Source organism: Poeciliopsis prolifica, unplaced genomic scaffold (genome assembly GCF_027474105.1).
Source record: "Poeciliopsis prolifica strain line A6 unplaced genomic scaffold, Auburn_PproV2 SCAFFOLD048, whole genome shotgun sequence".
NCBI classification, from domain to species: Eukaryota; Metazoa; Chordata; class Actinopteri; order Cyprinodontiformes; family Poeciliidae; genus Poeciliopsis; species Poeciliopsis prolifica.
Genome location: NW_026562423.1, coordinates 3,715,191 through 3,733,513, shown reverse-complemented (window position 1 = coordinate 3,733,513; position 18,323 = coordinate 3,715,191). Strand labels below are relative to the sequence as shown.

At 39.0% G+C, this 18,323-nt stretch overlaps 1 protein-coding gene across 1 annotated transcript in view; it reads right to left on the bottom strand.

Annotated features, from left to right (window-relative positions):
• LOC129377483 (caskin-2-like) overlaps nucleotides 1-16,882 on the bottom strand; it is a 48,263-nt gene extending 31,381 nt beyond the window's left edge. The window contains 2 exon segments of the mRNA XM_055057452.1: nucleotides 13,701-14,119; nucleotides 16,829-16,882. Of these exon segments, the coding sequence (XP_054913427.1) occupies nucleotides 13,701-13,812 (112 nt within the window). The 5' untranslated portion in view covers nucleotides 13,813-14,119; nucleotides 16,829-16,882.
• Between the last annotated feature and the right edge of the window lie 1,441 nt (nucleotides 16,883-18,323).

Sequence of the window (18,323 nt, the reverse complement as noted above, 5' to 3'; positions counted from 1 at the left end):
CTGGTGACTCATGTTCCTGAAAACAAGAGCTTGAAGGCACAAGAAGGCACATTGATCAAGAGGCAGATATGAATGGGGCTGGGCGTTGGGCGCCACGCCAAAGTGGGGTCTGAGCTGTCTCAGAAGCATGGAAAGAACAGGGCCTTTCAGGAGTTCTAGTTCCAACATGAGCCTCGCATTCCTCGCATAGCGTGCCCACCATGCTATCCTACATGTTCCATGGCTCCATGTTCTTCCTTCTGCCCCACAGAGGGAGGGAGAACCTCCTCCTTATGTCGGCTGCAGATAAATTAGCAGCACCCTGGAGGGCTGGAACAGTAAATCATAGGTATTGTGATTTATATAGATAGATTTGGGGTTGGGTTTTTTTTGTTTTTTTTTTTTTTTGAGACAGGGAAATTATGAGGTTTGTGTTTCTGTAGAAGCACACCATCCATGGAAGGCTAAATTATTCAACACTTGGATCTTTAGTTGTCAGCGTGGAGCCCTTCCATTGTTCTTTCTGTTCACAACAATAAGCAAAGCAAAAGAAAACAGCCTCATTAGAACCTTTCTGAAAGGGGTTTAAGCTTGGCAGACAGGAGAGAGGGAGGCTTTGATGTTGAGAAGAAGAGTAAATATGAACTGAGTGAAAGAGGAGGAGACATCACAGAGAGAAAAATATGAATCCATCCCTCCGTTCAGGTGACATGAGTGAACAGGGTTTGTTTTCCTTTTTTTGGGGTGCATCAGACTACAAACAGGAGAACAGAGCAAAAAGAAAACATGCTTCAAGATGAGACAAGCTTTCAGAACCTCCTCAGCATATAGGAACATCAGCATGGCAAAGTGAATAATAAAAAAACAAAAACAACAGACAACAAAGAAAAAAACTTGGTTTGCTTGTCTTTTTTGTCTCATTCAACAAGCCTTGCAGCTGGCTGGCGGCTTTTGTTGCTTTGGTTTGCATGGCTGTTCTGGAACGCTTTTGAACATGATCTAAAAAAAATGAAAAAACTAAGAATGCTTAAAAATAACTAAAAACACAGGAGAGTAGTGCGTAAGTAAAGATTTCTACACACTATGCTTGTATGACAGGGGTTTAGATTTCAGCCATAAGCAATGAATTTTCCTTTTATTCCATTTAATGGCTTTACAAATTGCAATGAAGAATCACATCAACTCTAAACAGTCTGCAATCATGCCCTTAGTACTCATCAAGTAGGTGTACCGCTGCCACAACTGGCATCATGGAGGCTCGCTGTTAAGTTAAGTTAAGTTAAGGATATAGTTCTGCACAGTATCAAGCCATTAGGATCATACTGTGGATGTTTTATCCACGGTCAAAACCTTTTGTGATGTATCAACTTGTATTATAATAAGTGATAATCACTAAAGGGAGACCATGAAAGAGCTTCACACATCCCAAAATCTCTCACCAAGACCCCTAAAAACTATCAGGTAGGGGATTCTTTGATAATAAAGTCACCTATACCCGTCGTTTGTAGTAAAAAATGATTTACCCCAATGCAAATCTTTACTTTATAGAGTGTGATTGGGAATTAGTTGCTGGGATTCATGTAAGAGAAAATGTAGCTGCTGCTTTTGACTGCAAATTGTTGGCTTTTGAGCATGAACGTCATGAAGAAATGTGAAACGAGTGCAGGAAAAAAACATTTGCCAATATCTCTGCATTCCAAAACTGCCAACTGTCAATAACTTAAGCAAAAGTTTTATGGGTTGTTTATTCTTTAACCACAATTACAAATATACCTTTCTATTCAACTGGAAATGCAAACCGACTTCAACTCATACCAGCTTCCAATGAACAAACAACAACAACAAAAAAAGTGCACTTGCTGTTGAAGGTTGGGTCAAACCCCCACAAAGCAATGAGAAAAAAAAGGTAAACAGCAAGACCACAACTGCCTGGGGAAGGACCTAAATACAGAGGAGTGAGAAAAGAGGTAATTACAGGTCATCATCCATCTCTGGCAATAAAAGCTTTGTGGTTAGGTAGGGGCCTCATCAAGGGAAACACTTATCTGAGGAACACATCTATCTTGCTGCACTGATTACTGAGAGTGTAAACACAGTCCCTCAAACCAAACCACTGAAGCAGAGCGTGGGCTTAAATTTACTCCAGTTGTCCCAAAGTACTTCTAAATAGTTTGAAAAAAAAACTGCCTTGACTTACTACTGGATGCAAAAAAAAAAAGAAAAAAGACAAAAACAGAAAACACATGTAAATCACAAAGAGCTAAGAATGAGTTTCTTGCTCCTTGATGTTGCAGGCAATTGACTTCAAAGTCTCTGGTAAGGTGCAACACCCTTGCTGTGCTAATGTTCTGGGCAGGTGATCTCCAAATCCCTTTAGGACGGTGTCAGGAGTTTAAAACAATGTGATTACATGGTGAGATGGAGAGTCTCACCAAGAGGTCATCATCCAGGTCTTAGCATGCATCAGCTTGGCCTGCAGTTATGACCGTTTCCTCCCTGAAATAGGCCTAAGAGGAAAACAATGCCAGTAGGGTGGAAACAATGCAATAATTGTTCTGCAGTCCTTTGCCAAAGTCTTTAGTTCATTTGTTCTTTTCCTTGAGAAACTTTTCAAAAAGTTTAGTGTTTACAGTAGCTGCTTTTTCACTCTAATCCAGTCCAGTTCTTGAACCTGGTAAATCGGACAACTGTATTATTTGCACCCTTCACCACAATGCAACAAGTTCCAAAGAAGAGTCTTTCCCTGAAACATGTTCTGAGTTATGAGCTTATTCTTTTAAATTTTTGTGTAAATTTTACAAAATAATTTACTTTTGCTTTTTGGAATATGTGTAAATTTTAGTAAGCTGGTCGAGGCAAACCTGAAAAGATTAATGTAATTACAATTCAATTGAAAGTTCTAGATCCTAATGGCATGAATACAAACGTCTGTCACACTTTTCAATTTTTTATTTGTAAAAGATTTTGTGACATATCTTCTTTTTTTTCACTGCACAATTTTGCATTACTTTAAGTTAGACTCTGTATGTAATAGTCACATAGAACTCCGATAAAATGCATTGAAGTCTGAAACAAAATGTGAAAAAGTCAAAGGAGGTTTTCATCTCTAATACTTAAGAGTTTGTTGCATGCAGTACAGAAATACAGAGGCATTTTCTGTACTGTTTGCAAAGACAAACATCCCCTCAAGTCATTGCAATTTCAGAAGTTATTTTAAGTGGAAGTCATTTGGGGTTTCTTAACAGTTGATTTCACTGCGAGATAGAAAATATGATGCTTATAAATTAGAGGAAAAAAAACAAATAAAGCGTTGTATTCAGACACTGTGCAGGGAACTTAACTGATGGTTGTTTTATTGTTTCCTAAACTCCAAGGGCTTGTACATATATTTCCATATATATCGCCCCTTCATTAATTGGACCAGCACCGCATTGTGTAAATGAGGCAATATGTTCTTAAGAACCCCCTCTTCAAAGTCCAAACATTTCCAGGTTGCCACATCGAATAACTTACTGCATTGTTGAAAACATAGAGACTAATCTCCCATGGTGAAGCTGGCAACTAGGTCAGACGCATTCAATATAAGCTGAAAATGAGCCAATGGGGAAATTAAACAGATCATCTGCTGCCTTTGTGAAGGCGTGTGTGTGTGCGAACCAGGCTTGCTACATCTGTTTATTTACCCTGAAAAAGAGGCGCATTAAAATGGGCATAAACACACCTGCAGGTCTTGTCTTACATAACACATCTCAACTCTGCACCTTCGGGACTGAACATTTTACATACCATTCAAATTATCTGTTTACTCTGCTTTACCCAATGCACTGCGCGGCCCCTCCTTCATTTCTGCATGCTCTTCCAACAACTAGGAGACCTCAGGCTCAGTGCAGAACTGTTTTGCTCTCTAAAAACACTGGCTTTGAAGGAGATGGTTCGCTGGGTATATCCTCTCACCAACATTTATCAGATTTAGGATAATGCAAGCCACTATATCCAATGCAATAGCATTTCTTAAACAATCAAACAAATGCTATTTTGAATCTGTAACAAATGCTATTTTGAATCTGTAACAAATGCCTATTAGATCTTATAATGAGGAAAATATAGCTTTTAGCAAAAACTAAGGCAGATTGGAGGAGTAGTGTGTTAAAAAGCAATAAAATATTCATAAGCTATCCAGGTCATAAGCAAGCCCACTGATAATGTGGAAACATAGCTACTACTCAAACACTGCACCCTCAACCTAACCACACAGAAGCTTTGTATGTGCTGCTGGAAATTCACTCACCTCAGGATGCTGGATACTTAAAACCAGAACGCAAAACTGAATAGATAAGCCGCTTTCTGATTATTTGAGCATATAGAAATGTGGGCACAGAGGGGCGCTCATAAAGAATTGAAAATAAAAGTGTGGGATTGTCAATTAAATCTTAAATATTCAAACAAACATTGAGATGGTGATGTTATAGCAAAAGTAACATAAGGCCCTTTTGCAAGGCACTTCCCAGCAAAGAAGTCACAGCCCCACATCATCTGACTTGCGTAAGAACAAGACAGTTTTGTGAGTTGGAAAAAAGCGATTCAGTGATGACATATGGTTTTAGTGAAAAGCCAGTGGCAAGATTTCAAAATTTACAAGTAAGACAGCTCTGTATGATTCTATGATTCATATAGAGACTTGATATAGTTGCTCATAAAATTCAGGATTCCATTAAGGATGAAGAGTGTGAACTTGTGCTGGTGTTCGGTAAAAGTTCCATATTCAGATGAATGTTAATTAGCCAGAGTAGGTCACAAACCAAAGCAACCCATGTCTAATCAATGGTTATTTATTAGACCATAGCAGCATAATTGGAAAAGGCCTCAAGGCTTTGGCACTTGCTTTCAAATTAGAACGTGTGAACAGTTGGTTGAAGCAAATGCTTTCAATTGGTTTTAAAGCTTCTTTAGGGATCAACTCACACTGCCAAATTAGACTGCCGCAGAACACCCAACAAATGACTGAGGTGACTGTTTTCACCTCAGTCATTTGATTAAAAGAAAAGCGACCAAAAATATTAAGCAGCTATTACTGAGATGGGCTTTTGGCATTGTGAGAAAATGTGTTTATAATATAAAATGATTATGGCAAAACCACAGCATGCAGCAGAAACTAAAGACAACTGTGCATCTCCAAAGTCGCAGTGGTAATGAGGCAGAATAAGTAGTGCAACAAATACACTGAAGAAGCAGGTAAACTCTTCATGAACCTGACTTGTATTTTCCTCTCGTTACACCCTGTGGATAAAGTTGGCTGTGTGCCTGCTTCTAACACTTAAAGTAAAAGGAAATTAAACAGGAGTTGTCTTTTATCTGTTGCTGTTGTATAGTTGTATATTCCTGAATTAAAATGTTTTTTGAGTCTGATCTGTACAGAGATGCACAATCAGGTTTTTTCTGGGTCTTTCTGATTTCCAATTTCTGCTTTGACCAATTAAATTTTTCTTTCAAAGTACTATAACCTGCTGATCACCAGTCAGAGAAATGCCACATATCAAATAGTGAAACATCATCACATAAAATGCCTCATTGTTTGCATAAATTAATGTGTCTACAATGATATTAGTGGCCTGGATGAACATGAGAAATTCTGACACCATGGTATAATTTCAAAATAAGATATGATTTGATAATTTGCATAACCCACATACAAGATTCATAAGATTCTCACAACAACCAAGAGAAGCCCATTAAATAAATTCCACTTGTTCCCATCATATTTAAATGAGAATATGAAGTGTTGGAATAACAGCGTACTTGTTACGCTGTTATTCCAACACTTCTCATTACGGTGTTACAACGGCAGAAAGCAAAGTAAGAAAAGAAAAGAAAAAATAAGTAGAATAGCAAAACAGGATTTTCTATCGCTGATTCCTATTAACCCTGCCAGAGACTGAGACGGCTCAATTCCCAGATGGTAGACATCCCTTCCACCCCCTGCCACCAGAACATGGCCCGCCCCAAGTACACACACACGAGACAAAAAACTTTTTGTAAGACAATTATAATGGCTTTGTTGCAAAAGCAACCCCACAGAGAGTCTGACGTCCTTGCGTTAGCGACATCAGAGGACGCACATAAAACTTCTGACAGGTTTGTTTTGAGTAACAGCAGAGCAAACACAATTTTCCAACCCCTGCCTGATTGGCAACTTTTTTTCTTTTTTTTTCTTCTTCTTTTTTTTTTAGTTTCAAAAGAAAACTAGAAGAAGAGAAGTTCCAGACTGAGCTATGTGCAGCCTAAGGGCAGCAATGAAAGGTTGGTAATGCTAAATTAAATGATGCTTTCCACTGAAAACCTACACACACACACACACACAAATCCTTTGACACACAAGGTAATTCCTTTGGTAAATTCCCGAGCAATCCTAGACAGGCTACCCCATCTGTCACGGAAGGTAAAAGGTTCAGGTTCAAGATTGGCATGTGTGTGGCGTGTGTGTGAGAGTGAGTGCGATACAAAGCAAGAGCAGGTAAAACCAACGCCTTTCACAGACTGCCAATCAGTCAATACCATTTATCCAAGTTAGCTGGTAAGCTAATGGGCAAACTGCACCACCCCTATACTCCACAGGAAATGGACAGAAGGGGTGAGTAAACAGCAAAATTATGCATGTACCAGTGACAAGAACTCTTTTTTTATGTTTGAATGCAACCATACCTACCATGCCTCTTCTTAGGTGTCCTTAAGAGGAACAGACTTCTAATCTGACATTAAGACAGATGGGTAGTTCCTAATTCAAAGCAGAAGACTAAAGGGTGGGGGTTGGGGTTGCAAGAGGCAGGAGAAAGAACCTGGGTGTGTCTTGGTTACTACTAATTGGATGCAGGGGTAAGCGGCTAAACTAGCACTGTGCAAAGTGAAAAATGACACCAACACTTTTGAAGCACATATATCCACTCATAAATCATGGGTCTGTAGACATGCATGCATTACATTTCTGCTCAACTGAGAAAAGAGTTTAAGGTTGTAAAGAAAAAAAAACATTCAAGATACACGGCAGGGAAGCTTCCAGCTAAACAGCAAACATTTTAGACTAAAAATCCAGGGTCTGAACAGATGCTCCTCTGTGAACATGCTTCCAAGGCAATGGGACCATGATGATGGGGACAAAATGTATTCATCCTATTTTTGTTATTTTCGACTAATTGAGTCTTCCTGCGATCTAAAAATTGGGTCTTCACATTTCCATAATCCCTTATGGATTCTGATGTTGTCCTTGTCTATTCAAAAAAGACCAAGAAGAAAAAGAGCAAGGAAGGCTTTTCAAAACAAGCAATTTCTCACCAGAAGTTTAACGTGATGTTTGGGCCTCTGCGGATTCTGGGGTTAAATAGAAATAAATGTGTGCAACCATAATCTACTAAAGCCAGTCATCTACCGACTATCAGTCTTTTTTTGTGTTTATTGTGTGCTTTAGCACCACCTTTTGAACAGCAGATTTATGTTTGGTGCAGACGTGCAAAATCACTGCCATCAGAAAAAATACGGGCTCCACATGCTTGTCTGTAGGAGTTGACGGACCATCGTGAGGACAAATAACGCCATCTGTCACCCAAGCTCCATTTCTGAGTCTACCGGAGAGTATGAATACACTCCAACACCTCTGTAGCTCGTGACGCTTGAATCAACAGCACACATTTATTAGCAACTCAAGAAATAGGTGCCAAACAAAAGAATGCCTGCAACATAAAACTGGCAAGTAGAGTTTTGCAAATGTACTGAGGATGGTGAGGGAGCATGAAAATAACAGTGGTGACACCAATCATTGGCAGAGAACCCTCACACTCTCTCCATGAATCTTTTAAACTGCTGCCATCAGCGCTACAACATCAGAAGCTGAATTGAGGTTAACGTTGCGTTACATTACTGCACATGGTTTGTGTGTCTTTCTGCTTGTGGATTCTATTATACATGCATTGAATGTTTTCACACTATTTTAAATCTCTGAGAAAGTCGTTTACCAGGTGTAGAGAGCAGTTGATGCTAGCCAGCTTCGAAAAGGCCTCCAAATGGCCATTAGCCAAGGTGGTACTGTAAGTGGAGTTTGTCATCTTTATCTGGCAGAAGGCTGGCACATATGAATAGGTAGAGTGGAATATAGCTGTCAAAAAAGTAGCACACTTTGTGTACATAATTAGGTTAAGGAAACAGTAGTATTCCTTTGTTCATGTTAAACCATGACCACTCCTCATGACCTTTTACCTCTGCAGTTTACATGTCTCGCCTCTGATTCGCAATCAGAGATCATTACTGGAAGAGGTGACCTGTAATCATTTGCAATTGGAGGCAAGAGGTCCTTCAGTCTTTTGCCTCAAGACACTTTAGGATAGAGAGAGAGAAGGAGGTGTGGTTTAAACGTCCTCACATGTAGGCAACCCTGTCTCAACCTGAATTAAAACTCCCCTCACGGTGCGATGGAGTATGTCAATGTTTTAAGTTGCAATTAAAAAGGGTCCAAAATTCGTCAGTCTATGTTAAATTCTTGGTCTGACTCTTGCGCTGCTTCGTTAGTAGGTTAAGTGCCATTAAAACAGGTTTTCAGATGTTGGATTTCTGGACATTTTTGGAGATTATTAAGAGTAAAAGCCAAATGATTCTATTTTTTAATTATATTCTGAACACATTTCCCCCCAAAAAAAAAAACAACAGTTCCATGTTAAATATTCCAGTCACAAATTTGGACAGACGGTCGACTAACGGTAGATGAAAAAATCCAAATCCACTAACAAACACTACAAAATAATGACTCCAACATAAACTGCTAACATTTCTGAATGAATAACGAAATGTCATCAGCTGATGTGTCCAGTTAATATCAAAAGGATGCCGATGTCATTCAACAGATCACAACGCTGTAGTCAAATGAGATGCTTTGAACAGCTGAAGTCCCGACGGGCTTTACATTTGGCATGACACAAGAAAGGGTTGGGTCATCTGCCTGTCCAAACAAAAACACATTGCAATCATGGAAATGTTTGGGAAAAAAAAGAAAAAGAAAAAAAACGTTCATCTTCAATGGCCCCATTCATGGAGAGTTGCACAACAGCCAAAACTCCACTCCCTGTCTGGAGAGGGCAGGCTCTTTGGTTTTACTCACTTTAAGCAGAAGAGTGAGAGGCGCTGTACAATAGGTGTCATCTCCTACAGGCTTCAGAAGTCTATCAGTCTACAGCAAAAAAGATTTGATAGCAGGATTAGTTGCCACAAAATGGCAACCTTGGTTGCAGCAGGTTTAAGTCTTGTCTTTAAAAACTAGGGCTGCAACGATATGTCCAGCTCATGAGAAGGGGTATCAGCAATTTCCAATTTCCAGATTTCCAAATCAAAATCCTTGTTTTCTGTTTCAATAAACAGAATAAATGTTTCATGGATTAGAAACTTTAGAATAAAAAATATGCACTCAGCTTAGAATCCAATTCAAGTTGGAAGAATGTTTAAAATTTAATAAGGTTTGATAGAAAATGTGGTTGCTTAAACAACAAGAATAAAAAATCACCTAAAAATCAAACTCTTGGCAACGTCATATTTTCACGTTGTGGATGTTTATACACATATTGCTTAAATTCTTTGAAGAACCTGGAGGGATTATATTTAATTAGAATGTATTATTGCATGCACAATGTCAAAAAAGCATGTCGTGTTCTATTTTAAGAACTGGAACTTAATTGTTTTAAAATTTAAACACACTAAACTCTGAAACCAATAAACTTTTCACTGTGACAATACAAAACAGTGCTTGCATATGCTAAGCAATAAGAGGCAGTAAGTTCACTTGTATTGACTGAGCCCTGACCTGATGTCAGCAGATGGCTGATTGAAAAAGAAACCTCCCGTCTCAGCTGCCTGTGCATCAAGTCACCCTCAGTGGTGAAGGTAATCCCCTTCTGGCAGCTCCCAGTCAGCTTTACAGTGAGGTCCATGCAACCAACAGAAACTCAGAGCACATATAGCTTGTCATTTAAGAACCTTTGTTGGATGTACCGTGAAATTGTACCTACATTCTCATGCCTGTTTGGTTGTCAAAGACATGTTTGACTATATTCGCTATGTCTAGAAAAACTGTGTTTTAATATTTTATCATTTCTTTGTTTCACTGAAGGTCACATTATGCAATAGCTCCCAAATCTTTCCAACAAGTACGATCCAAGCAAATACCAAGTTTTCAAAGTACCACCGTCTTTGCCGACTTTCTAAAACAACAATGCAAAGAGACCTGGACTTTTTCAGTCATTGTTATGCTACAAAAACTAAGAGAAAATTCTAAAAACTACTTCCCATAAATTGAAGGACGCAGTTCAATTATTTGTAATATTTTTTACTTAAAAGTTCAAATTTTCTGGTTTTAAGTGCAAAAGTGATCATAAAGTTCTGTAGGATTTAGGCAGCCCACCATCCAACATGAAACTAGTGATGGCGCCAATAAAATGTTTATTTGTACTTCTGAATATTTGTATCACCAATCTTTTGAACATGAAGTATTATATTGCACATTTTAGTGAACACGTTGCATATAAAAATTCTGAAAGTGCAAAATCCAAAGAAACACACTGATATCGGCTTTTGTTGTTAATGGTCGCTGGTCACAGAGCAAACCGACTCACATTGGTTTGTTCTTGAAGAATTCATGTGTCTAGCATTATCTGCTATTAGTTTTTTTCAAGTTTATTTATTCACCCTTTTTTTTTTTTTTTTTTTTTTTTTACAAAAAATAATGCCATTTTGTCTATGTTTCACTAACAGCATCACAAGTAACATCAGGGCTACACATAACACAGTACCAAGAACTACTGATCTACTGCCTGCTCATTCCTTAGCCATCAGTGAGCCCCACTACCCAAAAACATTTAGAGCATGAGCATCTGCTTCTCTCTGCTTATGCATCCTACACCTTGTCTAAGGTTTTTTCTGAAGGTTTGGGAACGCTGGGTCTGCCTAACAGCTCCATAAAAATTAAAATACTACCTTACCTCCCCAAAGGACTTGCACTAATTGAGAGGCTTTTGCCATCAGACTCACAATAAAATTTACAATGAGGTCACCGAAAGGCTCTTTCAAATGAGCAAGCAGTTGCCATTTTTTTTTATTAGGGTTTTGTTTCTATTACTGCGCTTGACCTCAATTTTATTTATTTTTTTTTTTTACTTTGGTAATGAGGCAAATAAAAGTGGAAAAAAAGCAACAGAAAAATTGAGGGGTAGCTTACAAAAGGTGAGGAGTTTTGATGTCAATCTAAGCAACATTTATGAACCAATTAACTAATAACTAATGAAAGTAACATTCTCAGTTAGCAGCAATCTTGCCACATCCATCAGAAGTTCCTGTATGGTAAATGGCAAATGGCCTGTAATTGTGTGGCGATTATTAATGCCAAAAGGCTTCAGTTATTCACCCATTTGAGGACAATTTCAAACGCTGATGGTGGTAAACTAGCTAGCTGCCCTGAGGCTGTCGGACAAAAGAGAGGCTACCATGAACCGGAGCCACCGGGCCCTCTGACCACCTCCAGCAGGGATGGCGGTTGAAATCTCTTGCTCAAAGACACAACTATGACAGACAGACTAGTGGTTCAAGCCGAACATCCACCCGTTACAGGACGAACTCCTACCATCATCGATTAGAAACAGCATTTATGAGATTCTGTTGGACTTGTCAGGTAAAATGAGGTTACCAGAGTAGAAGAAAGTTCACTGAACAATATTAGGATGATGTTTAAACTACTAAGCAGCAGCTAGCCATGGCACTCAGTATAACTTTATTTTTGGAATGAGTGTTTCTGCAGCCTTTCAAAGGAGGTCATCACCACAAGCCAGTCAATCCTTACTCATCGACAGGGTTCTGTAAATAGGAGAGGGTCACTGGTGAATCCCTCACTGGCAGCTGCAGCATCTGATCTGCTGCTGTTGTTGGACATTCGTCGCTCTGTCCAAGTTGACAAATGAGCATGCCATTGATTCTGCCCTGTGACAGTTCTCGAGAATCAGCTGAAAGCTGTGGGTCCAAGTGAGAGCAGGACTGAGACAGTACCACACAGGAAAATATATCGGCCTCTCACAGAGATCTTAATGATGACTTTGAACAAAATCTTAAAACGTCTGGCTCCATCTAATTGCTATTTTAAAAATTTAAAATATCAATGGTATGCATCAATATTGGCTGTTATTTGCAGCTAATGTAAATGAAGATGCGGTATGCAAGGGACCTGATAAAGTAGGGTCTCCATTGGTAATCTCTGTTAGTTCTTTGACTTTTGGATCAATCAATTTTTCTAAATGATTATCTTTCTTCCAAAAATAAAATAAAACCTAATTTCAATAATATTTACGATCAATTTATTGCAAACAAGATAAAATGTAAACAAAAACTTGGACTATAGTACCACTTCCAACAAGACAAAAGTAAAAAAAAAAAAGAAAAAAGGAAGTTGTTTTGATTTTGTGCACTTAAGCACTTCAAATCCAAAAAAACCAAATTCTGGAGAGGAGTGTCTTCCAGATTGAGGACGAATGTTGTGCTTTTCATAAGATTTACACCCTAAGTAGGGTCGGGACAACATCAGACAAGAAACGAGCCAAAGTTTCTATGAAGGAACTCCAAAACCTCCATGACTATAAGAATTTTACTATGGTATATTATACTTATATAATAGGAATGGGAGTATCCAGAGATTACTTACTTACTCTTATTTAGCAACCCAGAACAAGGATTAGAACTTGGAGCCCAGAAAACCTACCTTAGCAACTACTTTTAGACTTCTATTCTATTCAAACCAGAACAGGCATTAGACCAGAGGATACTTATTTATCTGCCAATCCTGAATATGAGTATCTAGTTTATTTACTTTGGATCAATATTATTAGTTTTTTTTTTCTTTTGATCTTTTCTTTGGTTTGCTATTTTGTTTCTATTTCCTTTTAATTCCTGTAAAGCACTTTGAATTGCTTTGTTTCTGAAAACAAAGCTATATAAATAAAATGACCTTATCTTGCCTTACTAACATCCTTAAGTGTGACAAAATGCAGCTTTTCTTGCCTTAAAATAATCAACATTCCACAGCCTATAATTTTGACCTGGGAATAGTCCAAGTCACCTTTAGTATTCAGCTTCATGAAATACCAGGAAACTTTCTCCATCCCCTGTATTGTTGCCTGCAGCATCGTATCTGCAATGGATACACAGAGAAGTCCCAAACCAAGCAGAACCACTCTTAATATTCCCTGCCAAGTTGTGCCCGCTCACTGACTCCAATGTGTGTTTTTCTGACAGCCGCTCCTTTGTTCCCAGAGCTTTTCACTGAGCAGTCGACCATCCTGTTAAAACCCAAAGCAGATAACGCCACAAAGAGACGCCGCTCCTGCTTCCCAGCTGAGGACGTGCTCTGTCATTTATAACAGCGCAACAGTAAAAGAAAACATGCATGTTGACCGAGTTGGAAAATGTAGACGAAAAATAAAAAATAAATTCCTTTTAAACCTGACAAGATGCAGAATCTGGATGAGGGAGTTTGACAGTGTGATTCGTTTAAATCATGTATGTGGCTTTCATTTGGCAGTCCACAGCCAAACCTGCTACTGTGGTTATTCCAAAAGAAAAAAATAACCACAGCAGCGGTAGCATTTCCAAGTGGAAACAATAACTGTACACGCCAGAGTATAAGCTGTTGCTTTGGATTTCACACTCACTGGTTTTGTTGCACTTGACTTTAGAGAGGAGCTTGTGAGCCTGCAGAAGATCTCCGTTCTTCACCGCCACCAGCAGGTCCTGTTCCTTCCCCATGGCTGCAGATGAAACCATAGATGCACAGCTTGTCCACTGGAGTGAGGCAAAGCTGTTTGTTCCTCTGTCGCTCCAATAATTCCCCAAGCGAAGGTGTTCAGCAAACTTAATATGTCAGCATATTAAAAGGGAGCTGTTGAAGTAATACGGTCACGTTGATCGCTCAAGGATGTAGGCTTCCTCTTGGAGCGGAAGTTTGGGTCCATTATCTCTGCTCAGTGGTGATGGCTTAGTTTTCTGTTGAGCTGAGATGTTCATAATCCATCTCTGTTGGCGTGAAGGTGGCAGCAGTAGCCCCACCTGCCATTACATTGCACATGGCCACCTGAAATACAACATGAAGGCAGTCAGTTTCTTTAAAAATGCATAATCAAAAACATAGTCACCAGGTATGCACGCCTGTGAAAACTTAGAAAATAAAAACTCTGAAGGGTGGTATCACTAATTAAAATTACCACAGAGTTTTTGGATCCTGGAAACAATTTCCCACTAATCACTTGGGACAAACAGCTGAATCTGACACTTTAAATCTAAAGGTAATTTACATAAAAGTATATAAATGAGTTACTTCTTATGAATATATCTATGCTTGAAACAGAACTTAAACACGGGCAAGCTGCATTACTGCAGACAAAAAAATAAATTGTTCAACTGTAAAATCTGAGGAGCAAATTTTCCTTTGAGATTAGTTTGTGAGTTAGACAGAGGAACTTGAGTTTGCAGCTACAAAAAAACTTGAATAAATGCACTTATTGGATCTATTTAATGTTTTCGTCAGGGCTAGTACAGGTACGGGTTTAAAGAAAAATAAGCAAGTCTGCATCTGATGTTCAACAACATTATTATTAAGATTTTTTATATTTTCACCTTTATTAATACAGGTAGCTCTCACCGAGACATGATGTCTCGGTTTCAAGAGAACAGTCATTACAGCTAACTGAAAAGTAAAACCGTAAATAAAAACAGAAATACAGCGACATTAAAAGCACTGTCTGCTTTCTGGGTTGTCATTGTCTTTTTGCCAGTCTAGACAGATGATTAATTTCACTTCTGCAAGCTATTCTGAACGCAGCAGCCAGACTAAATCCAACGGACAAAGTCGTATCAGTCCAGGTGTTATACTTTCTACACTGGCTCTCGGTGGATTTTGGAAATAAGTTGAGGTCATTTATCCTCTCTAAGTGGCCAAGTTCCTGGTGATTTGAGTCAGCTTTTATGCAAACACTCATCTGCTTGCAACCTATGATCCCAGAATGTGATCTGTGGCTTCATGGAGAACAGTTAGCACCTTGTAGCTTTGTTTTGCTAACAAATCTGTGGACTGAAAACCATGTTGATCTGTAACTTCAATGTAATTAATGTTGTTGTATGTTGTGACTTTGTGTGGCACTTCATAAATAATGTTTTATTTACTTAAAAATCAAAAGAACTGTAGTTACTACTTTAGATACTGTGGTATACTAAATGTTGTTTAGGTGACAAAAAGAATATATATCTTAAATAAATTCTTTCAGGGGTGAAGCATTAAAGCAGGCACCCCATATACTGTGGCTAATGGAAATATTCCTGAACAGCAGGGTGAAAATAGGAGCCATTTTTCAACCATCTGAGAGGCAGTGTGCAGCAACAGGTGGGGGAGGAACAGTTCAGTATTTTTCTCCATACACCAGGAGAAATTTCCAGCCACGCTACCACTTTGCGTCTTATCTAATAAAAAGGACATTAAACGGCATAAGCTAAATGCCGGATAATTTTAGCGGCTTTAAACCCGGAACTTTTATCACCTCAGTGCACTTTTACACCGCTGACTGTCCTTCTCATGTTCCAACAGGACAAATCTCCCACAATAAGAGCAACAGCTACTTTCAATGTCCACTCAATAATAATAAGAAGAAGTACATTTTTTCCTCTGTGCCAATTATACATTTTAAGCAGAAAAAAAATATATGAGTAAAACAATGACAGATTAACTTGCCGCAGCCTTTGTTTTCAGAAATGCAGGAAACTTGCTCTGTCACAAGCCTAAAACTGATCTGTTTCTCTTCCTCGGTGGCAACATGGTTTTGCTCCATTGATAGCAATTTTGCTAGAGAATCTTCTTTTGTACTGTGAGGCATTTTGCCAGTTTGTGAAGTCTGACAAAGAGGCTTAAGCTGTAATAGCGAAGTAGTGAGTCAGCAGCTGCTTAAAATCTTCTGTGCAAAGCCACGACAAAAGGAAACTAACCAGACCAAAAGAAGTGAGGGCATGAACACTGTCTCTGGGGATTTGTCTTCTTCTGTCTTTGACATAACATCAGGCTGGATTTAAAAACAAACCTGAGTGGCTGAATGGTAAACAAAAAGAAAGAAGAAGAAGAAGAAGGAGCAGGAGGACACAGTTGAGCAGAGCCGGCTGGTGATGGCCAACAAGCATGGTTCAGTTAGTATCACTTCAGCTGGTGGTCCAGCACTGTGGCCCTGCAGCAGATGCCAATGCATGTCTCTGCACTGACACATGATCTAAAAGCAGTCAGGCACCTTGCCAGGCCATAAACAACTGCACAGATCCTGCTTAACACGGGCCAGAATGTAAACAAGGGCTCCAAACCTGGCTTGTTATCCCTGGGGAGCTACAGTGGGACTGCACTGACACATGATAAAACACGTAATCTACTCTAGAACAACTTCAGAGTGGCAGCAAAAATTCATCTTAAGTGTTGATTCCTTATATTAATAAAGAAATGTGTGTGTTCGTGTGTGTGTGTGCGTTCCAAATTCATAAAACAATAACTACATAAATACGGAATGTGTGCTTTAAAAAGTTATCTTGTAAGTTCCACAGGTCGCACGAGGAAACCAAAACGTCTGTGGAGTATTCTCGGCAGAACCTCAGCCAGTGGTTCCCCTCACTTACTGTCCCTCTCTGTCCAGGTGTTTCCAGTTCCGACTGGAGACGTCCAGCTCCACCGCCAATTCCCGAACGCCGCTGTTCTCTAGTGAAGTCGGTGCGGCTTTTAGCAGGACAATAATAGAAAGTAAAGCAGAGTTCTCACCTGACGTGGACACGCAGCGGAGGAGCGCAACTCACTGAGCCGCGCGAGACTGAGGAGCGTCATGCGGAACAGAACCACACGAGCTACTTCCGCTTTGCTTTGACAATAATGCTCGAGAAGTTTGAAACCCCGTTTTCTTTGTTATGATTTTTTAACGATACCTTTTGTTTCCACTGCGTGTCTCTAATTCACGCGTATTGGGCTACCTATGACTCAAGTAAGTGTTTTAAATCTTTGGTCTTCATATGTTTGTAATTTAATTCTAAAGGGAGTCTGTAATGTCTGCAAGCTGTTTCCTGTCATGGCTATGTCTTTCCTAACTTTACAGGACCTTCAGCCTACAGCGCTTAAATACAAAGCGGACCAAACTACAAGCGCTGTCTGTGTCTAGTGTAAATACGAGCAATGCAGAAAAACAAGAGTTCATTTACTATACTTACTATACTTTTTTTTTGAGCCTTTCAGCCGACGCAGCTTCTTTATCGCAGGTGTAGCAGTTGTGTGGCAGCGACACCTGCTGGCTTCACAATACAACTGTTTCAGAAAACGACGTTTGGAAGAGTCGGGCCCTTGCCGAGGTGCTCTGGCTGGGGAACAAAGTCAAATACATTAATAAACAATAATGATGAAGAAGAAAATAGAAAACTGTTCAAAAGCAAAATCTTTTTTCGTCATATCCTTGGTGTGACTGAAATAGGAAATGTGTATTTGATCCTCTGCTGTCATTTGAATAAATTCAAACTTATGACTGGTATTCTGTTTCTCCGTATTGAAATGAAACCACCATAAAATTTTGAGGTTATTACTTATTTATTTATTTATATATGGGCGACATATATATATGGACGACATACGGATTAAGCCCACCAGAAGTTATTAAAGTTTTTTTTTCATTATTAATTCTGATACGCGACGACTAATTTGAGAGCATATTTGTTTGTCCTCCATGAATAGAATAGAATAGAACAGAATAGAATACAATAGACTTTTTTGGCTCCCCAAGCGAAATTTGCTAATTTTTGAAAGCTACTCAATTTTAGGGGATAAATACAAAGTTTGTAAAATATATATATATGCTACCTCAGAGTGAATAATAACGAGTGAATAGTTAAAAATCACTAGATACAAACAAACAAATAAATAAATAGCAAGGTATGCGGGTTTTACCTTTGAAAATTATTTTTATAATAAAAACATTTCTGGGTGTCCGCCTGACCGTCCAAGGACAGACAAATAAAAAACTATTTTCTCAAACTATGTCGTTTGTTTTGTATTAGATTGTCCTTTTTATGCGCAGTTTCTTATGTTAAATGGTTCTCTTTTTTGCTTTTAAAACCTGGCCAGTAAAACTGTTAAATATGGTTGTATTTGTGAGGGGGTGTGTGAAGGGGTCAAAAGCCATTTTTTAGATTTGCTCGCTCCCTTCAAGTCAAGCGCGCAGAAGCTGCGCGGCGCCGCAATGCGCAGATGAGGAAGTGCACTATGCGGAAGTAAC